The sequence below is a fragment of the Vanellus vanellus genome, assembly GCF_965231255.1.
Source record: "Vanellus vanellus genome assembly, chromosome: 1".
NCBI classification, from domain to species: Eukaryota; Metazoa; Chordata; class Aves; order Charadriiformes; family Charadriidae; genus Vanellus; species Vanellus vanellus.
In genome coordinates this window covers 50773694-50788559 of record NC_138905.1, presented here as the reverse complement: position 1 = coordinate 50788559, position 14866 = coordinate 50773694, and the positions used below count along the sequence as shown (strand labels likewise).

The 14866-nt window shown below is 45.1% G+C and overlaps 1 protein-coding gene across 3 annotated transcripts in view; it reads left to right on the top strand.

Annotated features, from left to right (window-relative positions):
• Positions 1–3070: 3070 nt before the first annotated feature.
• Positions 3071–14866, top strand: part of EEA1 (early endosome antigen 1) — a 211486-nt gene continuing 199690 nt past the window's right edge. For all 3 annotated transcript variants that reach the window (XM_082479107.1, XM_082479106.1, XM_082479108.1), the window contains exons 1-2: positions 3071–3109; positions 11869–11961. In XM_082479107.1, coding sequence (XP_082335233.1) covers positions 3086–3109; positions 11869–11961 — 117 coding nt within the window. In that variant the 5' untranslated portion in view covers positions 3071–3085. The remainder of the gene's footprint in view (positions 3110–11868; positions 11962–14866) is intronic.

The window sequence follows — 14866 nt, the reverse complement described above, 5'->3', positions numbered from 1 at the left end:
GGGTCAGTACTGGGGCCTGTACTGTTCAACATCTTTGTCAGCAACATGGGTCGAGTGCACCCTCAGCAAGTTTGCCGATGATACCAAGCTATTTGGCGAGGTAGACACGCTGGAGGGGAGGGATGCCATGCAGAGGGACCTAAACAGGCTGCAGAGGTGGGTCCAAGCCAACCTCATGCAGTTCAACAAGGCCAAGTGCAAGGTCCTACATGTGGGTCAGGGCAATCCCAAGCACAAATACAGGCTCGGCAGGGAATGGCTGGAGAGCAGTCCTTAGGAGAAGGACCTGGGGCTGCTGATTGACGAGGAGCTCAACATGAGCCAGTAATGTGCGATCGCAGCCCAGAAGACCAACCGTATCCTGGGCTGCATCAGCGTGGCCAGCAGGTCAAAGGAGGTGATTCTGCCCCTCTACTCCACTCTCGTGAGACCCCACCTGGAGTACTGCATCCAGCTCTGGAGTCCCCAACATAAGAAGGACATGGACCTGCTGGAGCGTGTCCAGAGGAGAGCCACGAGGATGATCCAAGGGCTGGAGCACCTCTCCTATGAGGAGAGGCTGAAAGAGTTGGGGCTGTTCAGCCTGGAGAAGAGAAGGCTCCAGGGAGATCTTATTGCGGCCTTCCAGTTTCTAAGGGGGGCCTACAGGAGAGCTGGGGAAGGACTTTCTACTAGGGCATGTAGCAATAGGACGAGGGGGAATGGCTTTAAACTGGAAGAGGGCAGGTTCAGATTGAACATTAGGAAGAAGTTTTTCACTTTGAGGGTGGTAAGGCACTGGAAGAGGTTGCCCAGAGAGGTTGTTGAGGCCCCATCCATGGGGGTGTTCAAGGCCAGGCTGGATGTGGCCTTGGGCAACCTGATCTAGTGGGAGGTGTCCCTGCCTATGGCAGGGGGGTTGGAACTCGATGATCTTCAAGGTCCTTTCCAACCTAAACCATTCTATGATTCTATGAGTCTATGATTCTCTCCCTGGCCGTCTATTTAAATTCTTAAGAACTTAATTATCTTTGAGCTTTATCTGGCTCTGTTGTATTTGACTGAAATTAGCTGATGTATTAATAAGTTACTGAGGGAATGATGGGTGGACAGGGAGACAGATGCATATGTTCACACAAACATCCACACAAATAAAGGATCGTGTATTTCCTTGCAAGACTCGTCTAAGAAAATCCTGCTGTGATGTAAGGCTTTTAACTAGTGTCCTCAAATCTCTATCATATTCCTCTGAGCAGTCAGGAATTGCTAACGTGGGAGAGTAAAAAAATGTGTTGCAAAGATGGGCTGCTGAACTTACCTGGGTATGGCAAATTGAGCACTCCAGAGTTCATCGTCCTGGCTGTCAATTGCTCTTGTTGAAATATCTGGTAAGGGGAGTAAGGTATTAAAATTTGCAGTAATTTTGATAAAAGTAAACGTCTACAGCCTGCCTAGATATTTAAGGAACTGTACAGCCATACAAGAACAATCCTTTTCCCGTCGTTAATCCCATGTACAAAATTCAGAAACAAACCTCATTACTGCCATACAGTACATCATATTTCAAAGCAATTTTGTACTATGGACACATAAGTGAAAATGATCTAATGGATGTAACCAAAGACGTCACCGTTCATCAGCTGAAGCCATTACCAACTGCATGTATGCGTTTAACCGGCCCCAGTTGTGGGCTAAATGACGTTAGCACGAAACACACTGGAGCCTGTAGCTGGAGTAAATGGAGTTCAAACACACAACGCTGCTGTGCCTCAAGCCTTAAGCTGCTGCAGCCGAGTCTTTCTGGTCATGTGCTTATAACTCACGCTAAGTCTGAGGATTTTAGAGTGCTTAGAAATGTCAGCCTTTGAGTGGAAAAATGTTTTCAATCTTTGCAGCACAACTGGTGCTCTGCTATATTTGCTCTACTTGGCACAATTAGTCATTGAACAGGTTTATTATTTACTCATGACCCTTTGTCTTGCATCCAGTATGTAAAAGTTGCAGCTTTAGAATAGAACAGGGAACTGTACCATGGTGAATTACGTATTCTAGAGGCTACTGGTATTCCAGCAACTCTCCTGCCACGTCTTATGTGGGGTTTCGCCTCAGCATGTACAGATACAGATTCTTTCTTTGTTGAACTGATGTGTTTGGGTCGCACCTTTTTTTTTTTTTTTTGACGGTAGTGTGAGCAAAATGTTCTTTTCACGTACTTAGAAACCACCGCAAGGTCACCTTTCCAGTTGAGGGCTTGAAGGAAGCAACTGCTCACACAGAATTAAACTTCCAGTTGACGACCCAGACCAGAAGGCCTCATCAATGCTCCTTCACCGCGCGTTGCTCGGGACTGTCAACACCGCGACACACCCACGGAGCCGCCTTTGCGCTTCGCCTCACGGGGTGAGCCCTCCGCTGCAGCTTCAGCCTCCGGCTCCTTCCCTTCCCCTGGCCACGACTCCAGAGAAATGACACCACCGAGGGGGCCCCGCAGCTGCCGGTCCCCCGGGGGGAGGATGGCGGTGCTGCCGCTGGCTGGGAACCCGCCCGCCCTCCTCCAGCGGGCCGGGGGGGCAGAGGACGAGGGCCGGGGGGAGATACCGTCGTCCTCTCTTCTCCCCCGCCTCGGCAGCCCGGCTCCCCCGCCAGCGGCGGAGACAGAAAGCGGATAGCAGGCGGCGCACCGAGACCTGCGGTGCTGGGCCGGGCCCGTCCCGGGCTCCTTCCCGCCGCGCCGGGCCCCCCGCGGAGCAGATCGGGTGACAGAGCCCTTCGCAGCCACAGCCGCCCAGTCCCGAGAAGCCGCCCCCGCCGGTCTGGCTCTTTCCCTTCGGGCGCCCTCCGGCTTCTTCTCCCCCATTTCTTCTTCCCCCGACTCCCCGCGGCCGGGCGGCGGTGGCGGGAGCCCGGTCCCTTCCCGGGGGCGGTGCGCAGCGGTGCGGTCCCGCCCCGGCGCGGCGGCTGCCCCGCCTCCCCGGCCGCGGCGGCTGTCACGGGGCGAGCGGGCCGCGCCGGGCTCCTGCGGGGCGGGGGCGGCGCTGAGCGGGGCCCCGCGGCTTCCCCCCTCGGCCTGGCAGCGGCCGCCCGGCGGCATCCGGGCTCCGCCACCATGTTCAGGCGGATTCTGCAGCGGGTAAGGCAGCGAGACCCGCCCCGGCGGCGAGGGCGGCGTGCCGTGCCGTGCCTCGCCGTGGCGTGGCGGGGAGGTGCCGCTTCCTGGTGCCGGCCGGGCTCGGGGCCGGGCTGCCCGCGGCGGGGCCGGAGCTACCGGCGTGGCCCGGCCCGTCCTGCGGCGCAGGGGAGAGGGTAGGCCCGCGGCGGCCACGGAGGCCGTTGAGCTCGTCCGCCACCGCCCCCTCGCCGGCCGCGGGGGGCCGGGCCGAGCCCCGACGGGGCGGGCCGGGCTGGGCCCGCGGTCCCGGCTACGGGTGGTGGCGTCCTCCCGGGCTGGGTGAGGGTGCCGGCGGTGGGGGGGGTGTCCACGCGGCCGGGCGAGGGGGCCTGTCGGTGGGGCGAGGGGCGGCCCTGCCCCGGCGTGGCTCCTTCCCGCAGCGCGGCGGCGTCTCCGCCCGCCGCCTCCGCTCGTCGCCGCGGCTGCGGGCCGCCCGCGCTTGCTCGGGGCAGGTTGAAGGGAAGCCCAGCCTGGGCAGAGCCGCTGCGGGGGACAGGGGGTTGTTTCCCGAGGTGGGGTCCAGCAGGCAAACGGGCTCCTAACGCCGAAAGCCAGCCCGGCAGCCGCCGGCCGGCTGCCTCCCTAATTTTAGGAACCGGCTTTTCCGGCAGCTCTGCCTGGTTTGAAAAGCCAAGTTGTGACACTGGTTTATGAAACCCTTTCTGGCTCCCAGAATCCTCGCCTAGCTCCGGCGGCGATGCCAGCCGCCTTGCGGTTCCCTCGTGGCCCGGGTGGAAGCTGTCGGGGAGGTGGTGGCCAAGGGCAGGTGTCGGGGTGGCTCAGGGCCCCGCGAGTCGGTCCTTCATCACCGGCGCTCGGTTGGAGGATGCACCGAAAAGGGTTGAGTCACGGCGGCGGTGGGAAGGCAGCGCTCCACATTCCGCGCCGCAGGAGAGTGGCGTCGGTGTCACGCAGAAGGCGCTCACGGATAGAGGGGAAACGAGCAGCCCCCAGTGTTTTATCTGGTGTTTCTTTTGAAGCGTGCTGTCCGCATAACACCTCAGTGAAAGGGTGTTTTATTGGAAATGCTGGCACGCTTTCCTTATCTGCCGTGCAAGGAAGCGTTGCTACCAGAATGAGAGTGATCAGAGGGGAAGAAAATACATCGGTATGCTTACTGCCAACTTTTTCAGCCTAAAGCGTGCCTCTGTTTTTTGGTCATAGACCCTGAGCAGGTGAAGATCGCTCTTGGTCTATTTGGAGCTTCATGTTTACAGGGAAGAACTTCCTTCCTGAAATTTGATGGGAAGCCCTGCTAACAGGCAGGGAAACATAGTACAGGTCTAATTAAGTATTGGCAGCGTTTAACTGGGTGTTTATTGATTCTGAGAAATAACAGGCCATCAAGGAAAGCTGCTGTGATGTAGGAAAAAGCTTGATACAGTGCCAGAGGAAATTTGTCCTTAAGTATAAGTGCAGGTAAACACTTCCTATAAAAATCTGAAGTCGGTGCAGAAGTGTTCATGTGTTAGAAACAGCCGTGTTCTCTGAAAAGTTTAAACAAATAGCTATTCCCCAGTGGCTCCCAAAAATTACAGGATTACAGCAGAGCTAATTGCCAACAAATGTGAAACAGATTCCTTCCTGCACAAAAAATAGAGAAATGCCAAGATTTGTAAAGGTGTTAATCTTTTAATTGGTGCAAATAACTATGCTTTTAAAAGCCCACTTCTTATTAAAAGGGCTTCAGGCCTTTTATAAAAGTAGTGATTGCACACACAACCCCATGCATACCTTTTTGACTTACAATCTGTGGTTGGCAAATTATGAAGAAGACTTCTGATGTGCTTTGGTGTTAAAAGTGAGCCTTAGCTTGCTGTCGAATTTATTCATAAAGAGCATAAGTATTAAAATCATTCATGTCTCTGAGGCAGTAATTTGAAGGTCAAGGACCCTTTTCTTGTGCATCATTAGTGTAGCTGGCAAGAAACCTCCACCTTCTGGTCACTGAAACACAGTTTCTTTTACATGTATTTGCTTTATTATTTGATTGTAGGTGATGCCATCCTTTCTAGATGGATGGCTAGTCATTACTGGTGATATAACTTGAGTTATGGAAGTATGTTTAAAAAAAAAAAGGAATTCTTTATTATGTTCTTTTTTTTTTTTTGTGACTCAGCTGGCCATCAAACTGCAAGGGAGGAAGACAGAAACTACAAAGATACTGTTTATAGTTTTAGTCACTTATTTGAAAATCTGATTCCTGACGTTTTAAAACATCAGATGTTTCTTTTTTATACTTCCTCTTTTCCCTGATCACCTTTTTCTTCCACAGTTGTAATTTCTGTTTTCACAAGCATCTTCACAATGACTTTGAATGGCATAATTTCAAAATCGAAAGTGTACACTTATTGCTACTGAACATTGCTCATTTAGTTTTTGAAGGTAGTATCTCCATGCTGTCTTTGCCTAGATCCTCATTTTAGGTCCTTTCCCTGCAAGCTCTTTCTAAATTTTATGTATGTTTTCAATGTGATATCTCGGGGATCCATCTGTTCTGTACGTTTGCACCATAAACCCCCCTTTCATTAATTCTTGCCACTTTTCAGTTTCATGCATTGTTTGTTGTACTGATCTAGAAAAAGGTAGTCCTTCCCAAAAGGCATGTGTGGAATGCCCAAGACACAACTTTCCCACCCAGATTTTTTGATTTTTGTCAGCCCTACACATATTTATTCTGTCAGAGACCCATCTTGTCTTTATTGTATTGAACTCTGAAGGCACTTTGTGGCCATTGTGTCCCCTCTCCATTGTTCATCTACTAGTGGGACAGTGACTGTTGCCTCTAGTCTATTAAAGCAGAGCTCATTTCTTATATTTGCGAGATACCAAAACTTGAAGAAAAAAAAAACCAAAAAACCCACTTTTTGCGAGGAGGAGGCATTGATTTTCAGCTGGTGCCAAACTGATTACTTTGACCTTCTTCTGAACCTTTTTCCCATCACTCATGTTTTGTAGTGAAGGACTCATCTGTTGGGCCAGTATGACTACTGTTTACGTTAGTTTTTGTCTTCATTCTTTGTGTTTAACTGGCTGCCTACAACTGCTAGCGATTGTGCTGTGTTTGGGTGGTAAGATCCTTTTGCTCTGTTTCTAAAAGTGCTTGCGTTCTTGGTCTGGAGATGTTTGGATCTGGGTGGAGAACAGGGCTTTGTAGGCATTTCTGTAGCTTGGGTAGTACAGTCACCTTTTCTCTTACTCCAAGCTTAGGAGCAGAGATATGTACTTGTCTGGGGTGTGTTGCATCTCATGCCTTACCTATAATTTTCTTTTTACATTTATAATTGCAGGGCTGGCTAGATAGCGTATTTACTCAGATGGATGCTGAACTGCAGCTGTGCCCGTGCCCGCCCTGTGGGGCCTAAAGGGAGCATGTGTTGTCTCTTCCTGGGCACAAAAGTCTGCTTGCACGGAACTGATGGTGCGATGGGAAAGAATGGTTTTACGCCCTATGAAGTCAGGATTTGTTTCATTTTATGGAGTCATAAATTAGCATCACACTTCTTTAGCCATAGACAATATTACTGTTCTGTATTGCACTGAGACTTGTTTGATAACAAGGGCTTTGGCCTTCTTACCTTCTCATCCTTGTGTCTTGTTTGTTGCTTCAGGACCTTAACATGTTTGGACAACAGTATGCTTCTGTCGTATTTAAATCTGTGCTGGGAAAACTGTATAAAGCCATATTTGTTCAGACTTTCTCAAGGCTTAATGTATTTTCTCAAAGGTTTAATTTATTCTGAATTTAAAAATGCTGAAAAGAGTATCATAACTGAATGGAGTGTGGCTAGACAGATAAATGACTATGCAAAAATGACACGGTAGCGATCCATATTTATACTCTGTCATTTTAATGCATTAGCTCGACTCATTCATTATATAATTTTCTATTCCTTTTCAGAAAACAAGCTGCAATCGTTGTTGCCCTTCTTGTTGTTAATAATGTTTCTTTATATTAGCTTGCAGTTTTGAGAAAACACAGAGAACAACATTATGAAGTTTAGCATATTACTTCTACAACTCTAGTGCTAGTAGTAGAATCATATACTTCTCCGCAAAGTAAACAAATGTAACTCTGACTACTAGGAAAGAAATATGCTGGGTGAGAGACTAATTTTGCATGAGTCTTTCAACCCCAGGTATGCCTTTAAGGGTCAAATGTTAATTTTGTAAAAATACCTGTACAGAAGCCTGTGTGAAAATTTACTTTTCCTATGGGATTCATAAGTCATTCTTTTGCTTCCCTGTATAGTCCAACTCAAAACAAAGAGCATCATTCTGCGTCTTTCCTTGGCTCACAAAGTCTGAGTTGTTCAATATGTAGTGATTTTTTTTTTTTTTTTTTTTTCTTTATGAACGTGATATAACAGTGGTCTGGGAGCCTAGCTTCAACATGTGTGTGAACCTATTTGATCATACAATGATCAATTAAAAATATTCCCAATCCCTCATTCTTTATTTGGCTGGTGGAGGATGTTTAAATTATATTACAGTCTTGAAAGATAAGTTAATTGCATTTATGGTGTCGGTTTCCATAACATCCTTCCAAATTTGTATTAAATTTTTCTTGCTAGTCTGTATTACTTTGCAAATGGATGATATGGGATGTTTATCCTGACCTTGAAAGTTACTTAACGACCTCTTTCCTTCCCACACTTCTTCCCTGTGGATCCCACTCACCAGAAAATGCCACCAGTTTGTACAAAGCTTTCTAAATCTAGCTTGGAATTATGCTTTCTTTTTTAAAGAGAGCACATTATTTTTTGAAAGGTTAAAAGGATTTTACCAAGTACTGTTTAATAATTTCTGTCTCGTATATTGCGCGTAATAAGACATGCCATGCGGTCCCTTTTAGTGTGATTATAGCATGTCTGAAGTGTTTCATAAAGCAAATACTTTAATCAACCACGTAGTAATAACACTGTACTTTTAATATAAGAGCTTTCATCCCGGAGGTTGTAATAATCTCCAATTTGTAGTGCTAGAACTAGCAGAACTTAATATGCAAATCTCATTGCAAAATGCAGTCAACTCTGGGGTGAAATGTGATGGGTGATGAAAAATGCATGGTAGTGTTGTATAAGAAATTATGATATAAGGTGAAGAAAATACTGTATTGTCACAGAAGATTCTTGGTTTTGGGATGAAATGATTCATTAGGTATGCTGAAAGTATACGCTCAGGTACTGCAAAAGTGGAGGTGTATGCTACCTGTCTAGAGACAGTTGGACCATCTCTTACAGCCATTGCCCAGGCTGTCAAGTTTTGTTCAGGTTCTTCCCCTGCTCTCGTGTCTTTCTGTCCGAGACTACGTGAAGGCGCATTCTTCAGGTTTTTGGAGCTGAAGAGTAGAACAAAAGGCTTCCATTTCTTCTAAAGCATTAGTAAAGAAGAGCATATCCACTAATGCTGACGCTTTCTCCATTTCAAAACATCCCATTTCTACTTGTGGATGTAGAATCATAGAATTGTCTAGGTTGGAAGGGACCTTGAAGATCATCAAGTCCAACTGTCAACCTAACACTGCCAAAACCACCACCAAACCGTGTCCCTAAGCACCATGTCACCAACATGTAGATGTTGGGACAGATGGGGGTCTGAGTTCTCGGGCTTTCTGGAACAGAACAACTGCTGTAGCTAACTGCCATACAAAAAGCCTTTTTATCACGTTCAGATTTCTTAAGGCTTTTTAAAAGTTCTTCTCAATAAGAAGTTGATTCTTATATCGTGAAAGTTCAGCTCCTTTATGGAAGAAAGCTTTGACACCGGACCTCTTAATCTTCCCTTATGTAGACATATGTGTATATACATCTTCTGTGGATTATTTGTTCATGCACAAAATGAATTCACAAGTGAGCTTACCTCTGGGTTGCATGTTGTGGTTTATGGATTGCATGGAAAGGAACTTCTGAAGTATATAAACTGAGGAAAACTATTTATAACATCAGATGTAATATTCTAACTTGTCAGTCTTACTGAGAAACTTGGCTACCCTTTACTCATTGTTTTAGATATTATTCCTCTGACTCCCAGTGCACACAGTCTATGTCTTCATTAATGAAATTACTAAACTTGTGTTTCAGAGCTCTCCTGCAGGACGTGTGTTTTTGCAGAGCAGAGCTTCAGAGGTCCCAGAACAGTTTGGGCGGGAGGGGAGCTCAGGAGCTCTCTAGTCTGAGCTCCTGCTGTGAGCGGGACCAGCTTGGGGGTCAGGAGCAGGCTGCTCAGGCCTGGCCTCACGCTGGAGAAGCTTTTCCTTAGGTCCAGTGGGAACTTCTCTTGTTTCAGTTTTTGTGTCTTTTTCCTCCCACTCTGCGCTGCTGAGCCTGGCTTCCTCTTTTTGATGACCTCCTCGTAGGTGGTGGTGGGGCTGCTGTTGGGCCCTCCCAAAGTGTCTCCGCTCCAGGCTGAGCCAGTCCTGTTCCCTCAGCCTCTCCCCGCAGGGCAGGTGCTCCAGCCCCAGCTGTCTTGGTGGCCTTTTGCCAAACTCACTCTGGTTTATCAATGTTCTCTCTGGACCGGGAGAGCCAAAACTGGATGCAGAATCTCAATGTGGTCCTATGGGTGTTGGCCAGTGGGGGATGATCACTTCCCTTGGTCAGTTGGTTGGGCTTCTGTTCATACAACCCAGGGTGTTGGTGGCCCTCCCTGCTGCCAGGGCGTGCTGCTGGCTCCTGTCCGGCTTGCTGGCTGACACGAGCCCCGGGTCCTCTTCAGCAGGGACTCCTGTGTTGTTTCCAGGAGTTTTCCTTCTTGGGCACAGGACTCCACATTTGTCCATGTTGCATTGCATGAGGTTCCTGTTAGCTCTTTCCTCCAGCCCATCTAGGTCCCTCTGAGTGGCAGCCCTGCCCTGGAGTGTATCAGCTGGTTCTCCCAGGTTGATGTTATGTGAAAACTTGATGAGGGTGCAGCCATGGTCCATGCTGGGATATACCTTGTTTACTAATTGTATCAGTGACCTGGAGGAGAAGTACTAATGCCTTCACTTCGATGTGCTTTGCATGTGCGTCGTGCTCTTTGCTTACACCCTTTTTTGCCTCTCCTATCATCAACTTGGAGAGCTTTTGTCACCTTGCCTATTGCTTTTGTGTGTTGTACTGGAAGGAAACTATAAAGTGTTCTTATTTTCTTTCGAAACATGAAACAGCTAAAATAAAAAAGGCACGGGAGTAGGAAAACCAGAGTATGGTGATAACTTAACTAATGACCTCAGAGAAGGATGGAATGAGGAGAGGTGGTCCACTCTTTCGCTTATTGTCACCAGCTCTGATAGATTGTTGCTTCATTCCTCATTTCACTTTGGCCAGTCTTTGAAGCCTTTCTAAAATTGAACTGTATCTCAGTGGGAATTAAGTTCGTAATCAGTAAACTTGACCTTTTTATTATTATTTTTTTTTAATTTGATTAGTAATAAAAGGCTGTTATCTTTATGAAAGTTGGAAATAGAACATTCTTTACAAAACCAAGCAGGAAAATGTACTTAATTGTCAAAGTATGGAAAAGCACGCATGCTGCAGGTACCTTATAAAAGGTTATACAGCTGTTTGTCTGGAAAAAAAAAAGAGGATATATTTGAGCAAGAAAATTCTAAAACAAATAAGATTTTGGAGAACGCAAGATCCAGAAACTAAAACTATTTATCTACTTCTGTCCCTCTCTCGGTAGATTCCATCTATATATTTAAAATTCTTTAATCCCTTTATATTAAATTAGAAAATCCTTTATAACATCACGAGTATTTCCAGATGGGCTAAAATACAGCAGTAGCATTACTTCATCCAATTTGCAATTGTCTTCATGGAATTGAATAATGAACTTTTATTTTTTGTTGGAAACTAGGATTGCATATCAGTATTAAGATAATTTCTTTACTGATGTTTACTTTGAGCATGCTAACTCTTCTGCCATTGGCCAAGCAGTGGTGTTCTGGAGATGAGTAAGAGAAGCTAAATCAAATTTAAATCAAAGTTATAGTTAAACAAAGATTATAAGCTGCGATCCATCTATCCAGATTTTTAATCATGTAGTATTTCAAATTTATTTGCTTATTTTCTCTAAATCTATAATTTCAAATCAATACCATTGTTTTGATTTTCAGTATATTCCTAGGAGTTTATTTTTATAGGTTGTCTTACTGATTAACATGTTTTAAATTTACCACAGGCTTGATTTTGATTTTTATTTTTTCCAAATCAAGGCAGTGTACCTGCTTGTGTGCTTATTGTATCAGCGGGGTACTCTTTAGTTTTCTGTCTTTCAAATATTTAAAGGCTTGTTCAGATTGTAGACAGCTTATCAAGAAACTAGTATGATAGTTTACTACTTCTGAAACTGTTTAGATTGTAATTTCTCGTGTTTTCCTAGTGGATGTAGAGACCTAATTTAACATCAGAGTCAGTGATATAAGGGCAGAGTTTAGCCTAATTTTTTGTTTTGTGTTGAGCATTCATGAGAGGAAGTGGTTTAAAATCCTGGCCTTTGCTTCTGGTGTCTCCTTGTTCTTTGATGCATGGAGAGTCTTGGATAAAAGCTTTTGTTGAAGTGTTGCACTGAAAATTATGTAATTGCTTGTCAGCTTGTTCACTTCATTACTCTTGTGGAGGGAAAATACTTCTGTATTCCAGCAAGTAGAAAAGAGAGCTTTGCAAAGGATACGTACCGTGCTTTATTAAATACAGTCTGTAGACACTCATTTTTCTCTCCCCCCTCTATTTCAGACTCCGGGTAGAGGCGGGTCTCAGAGCTCGGATTCAGATTCATCTGCCACACCAGGAAATGCCGTGGACGTGAACAACGAAGGCTCCTCCGAGGTACTGTACACCATACGTGGGACTGGAGTCTTAAACCTTGGGTGCTATTTCTCTGATCCATGAAGCTGTTGGGAGTAACTTTTGATGCCCTACCTAAATAACAGCTGTACTAAATAAATATTCAGAACTGTCATCTTCTAAGAATTGGTTGTTATTTAAATAAAAAAGGGAAGGCTAGCCCATATTTGTATGTAACTGTTAATTAGGCTTATCTATCTAAATGGTCACAAGCAGTCCTTCCTGTAATTCTAGAGGTGAATTATTAAAATTAAAAGCAATAAGACATAAGCTTAAGACTCCTCATTAATAAGCATTAATAATATGAGCATTCTTAAAAATGAGGCTTAACATTTTGTCACTCTTGTACTCCCTTTTCACCTTGCTTTTGCTAAGCTATAAGGTATACTGGAAAACTCCTCCTCCTTCTGAAATATCAGACGTGTTGGTTTTTGTTTGGTGCTGGTGTATAAATCTACCACTTGTAAATCCTTTCCACTTTTTATGTGCTGTATGCCATACTTAACCAGCAGAATAAGTTGCTGTTCTTGCTTCAATCCAGTATTACAATGTCTTTGGATTTACAGTGTTGTCAAATATTAACTCTGAAAAATGCAAACTGACTTCACTGGCTGTTGAGGCTAGTTTGTGCTAATGTAGCCTGATTACCTAGCTTGAAAATGTTTCAAGCTTAGCATACAAATCCAGTGCAAGGTTAATTACTCTTATTACAGCATTACAGGGAGCAAAGTGCCCTTTCTTACACTGAATGAAGTGTATGATGACTCAAATGCTCCTATGTCTGCTATGATAAGAGATAAGAGAAACTTTCACTGTGCTGTTTAAAATCCTAATTGCCTTGTGCTTATTTCTTATTTCTTGAATCCTTATTACAGTCAGTATAATCAGGCATTCCTTAATATTTTGCCACATGTTATACATGTCATGCATTTGTGAGTCCAGTTCTGTTTTGTATGGATATTTACACTGTTACTGAATCAAATATTCGTAAACTTCACACTAAAATGTCTTTACTTTTGTAGTTAACTAAGGCATAAATATGTGCAAAGAGATAATTTCTTCTTTCCCAAGTTTGGCTAAAATTGCACAATTCTGTTAACATGGATGCAATATCACTGACTGCAGCTGGTGGGTGTCATGAGGTACCTCGCTACTAATGTCGTAGTATTTACTTGACGTAGGATGAGCTTTCAAAGTGGTGGTGTGCTTGCACTATTGCACCATTGGCTTTTCTTGCTACTGAGAGGAAACCGGGTCAGACCAAAGGCTGGTGTGTCACTTTTGATTGATACTGTATAATGTGAAAAAGTATCTTGTAGTGTCAATAATTCCACTCGGTGTTGCATTACTTACAAGTGGGGTGTTCTTAGCATATAATTTCAAAATCTGTTTGAAACTGACCTCCGAAGCTGGTGATGGGCTCTCACTCTCCTGAGATTCACGCATTGCAGAATGCAACTTGAGCCTTTCTGTTGATCTTCCTTTTCTTGCACAGCTGGCCTGAGGTGTTGTCTCTCTGAGAACTTCTCTCCAGGAGCACTATAGCCAGACTTTGTGGAATGCTTGCTGTCCATTTTATCGTTATGTTTCCACCAGGTTCTCTAGTATTACGTAAAGTCAGAAATCCAGTTGATTTGTTTTCACTTCAGTTTCTTGGCTAGATTTTCTAATTTGTGTTTGCAAATCATGGAGAATAATTGTTAAATCTGTGCAGATTCTCATATTTCCTACCTCCTCAAGCCTGGTTGAAATCAATCCTGTTTTTTGAGAATTGTAGTATGAAACAAAAGGAGTGGGGAAGTCTGAATTCAAATTGTTCCTTGCTCAAGGATAGGTAAAAATCTGTTTCAGTCCTGTCTGTGGCCACATCAGTGTGTCAGATCACACATAGACCTGTAATCAAGTCTAGATACATCTTTTATTCACTGTGCAATCTGCCCAAGGAGGAAACCTTTTTCACTTAGGTCCCAGTGCAACTCCGCCTGCGGTACAGGGTTTCTAAATACTCTGTGCTTGCCTTGAGTCCACCAGCGTGCTTATGCTTTCGTTGGTGTGATGTGGCTGTGTTAGCTAGACAGGTTTGCCACAGACATCCCTTTTTGGAAGGGGCTTTCACCTTTCCATGGGTGCACGGAGGGTTGTGTTCAGTCTGTTCCGCTTGCCTGTAGCGCTCTGCCGAGGAGGTGCGGGCATCCTCCAGCCAGCAGCATGGATGGATGCCCACAGCACTTTACTCTCCACCCTGCTTTTTTTAGGTGTTTAAGCATGTAGTGTGGGTCTAGGAGATGTAAAGCTGTTGTTCTTCAGAAACCAATTTCACTTTTGGCTTTGGTAAATCTCTGGTGAGCATGCCGAGGTGTGTTTGGGTGTTTTTTTTTTTTTTTTTTTTTTGTTTTTATTCTCCTCAGGGAGGTGCATATTTTTCCCTAAGCGAGCATGCCAACCAGGCGCGTGGCTGTGCTGGCTCGTAGTCCTCTCCTGCTGCCGCAAAAATTTACAGGAGTATTTCTGCAATCTCACCACACCACCCTTGTCTCTGTGAAACATCTGAACACCCTTGTGGGAAACGGTGTGATGGATCTGACGTGATGCCTTATAATGGTCCATTCACAATTTGTTAAGCAGCTTATTCCTCTGTCACATGAAGGGGTTACCAAGAGTGTCTGGAAAACACATAGTAGTAAGCAGTATGGTGCTGCTTTTTAAACTGTGCTTTGTATTTGTTTACTTTCATATTCTTAATAACTGTTCCTTCTTGCCTTCTCCATGGTATTGGTATCTGGTTTGCAAAAACTGTCTTTCCAAAAGGAAAGTGGACTTTGCTTTTTGGTGATTGTAGAGAACTGTCAGCGTAAGAATTTGAACAGCATTTAAGTCCAAATCGTTT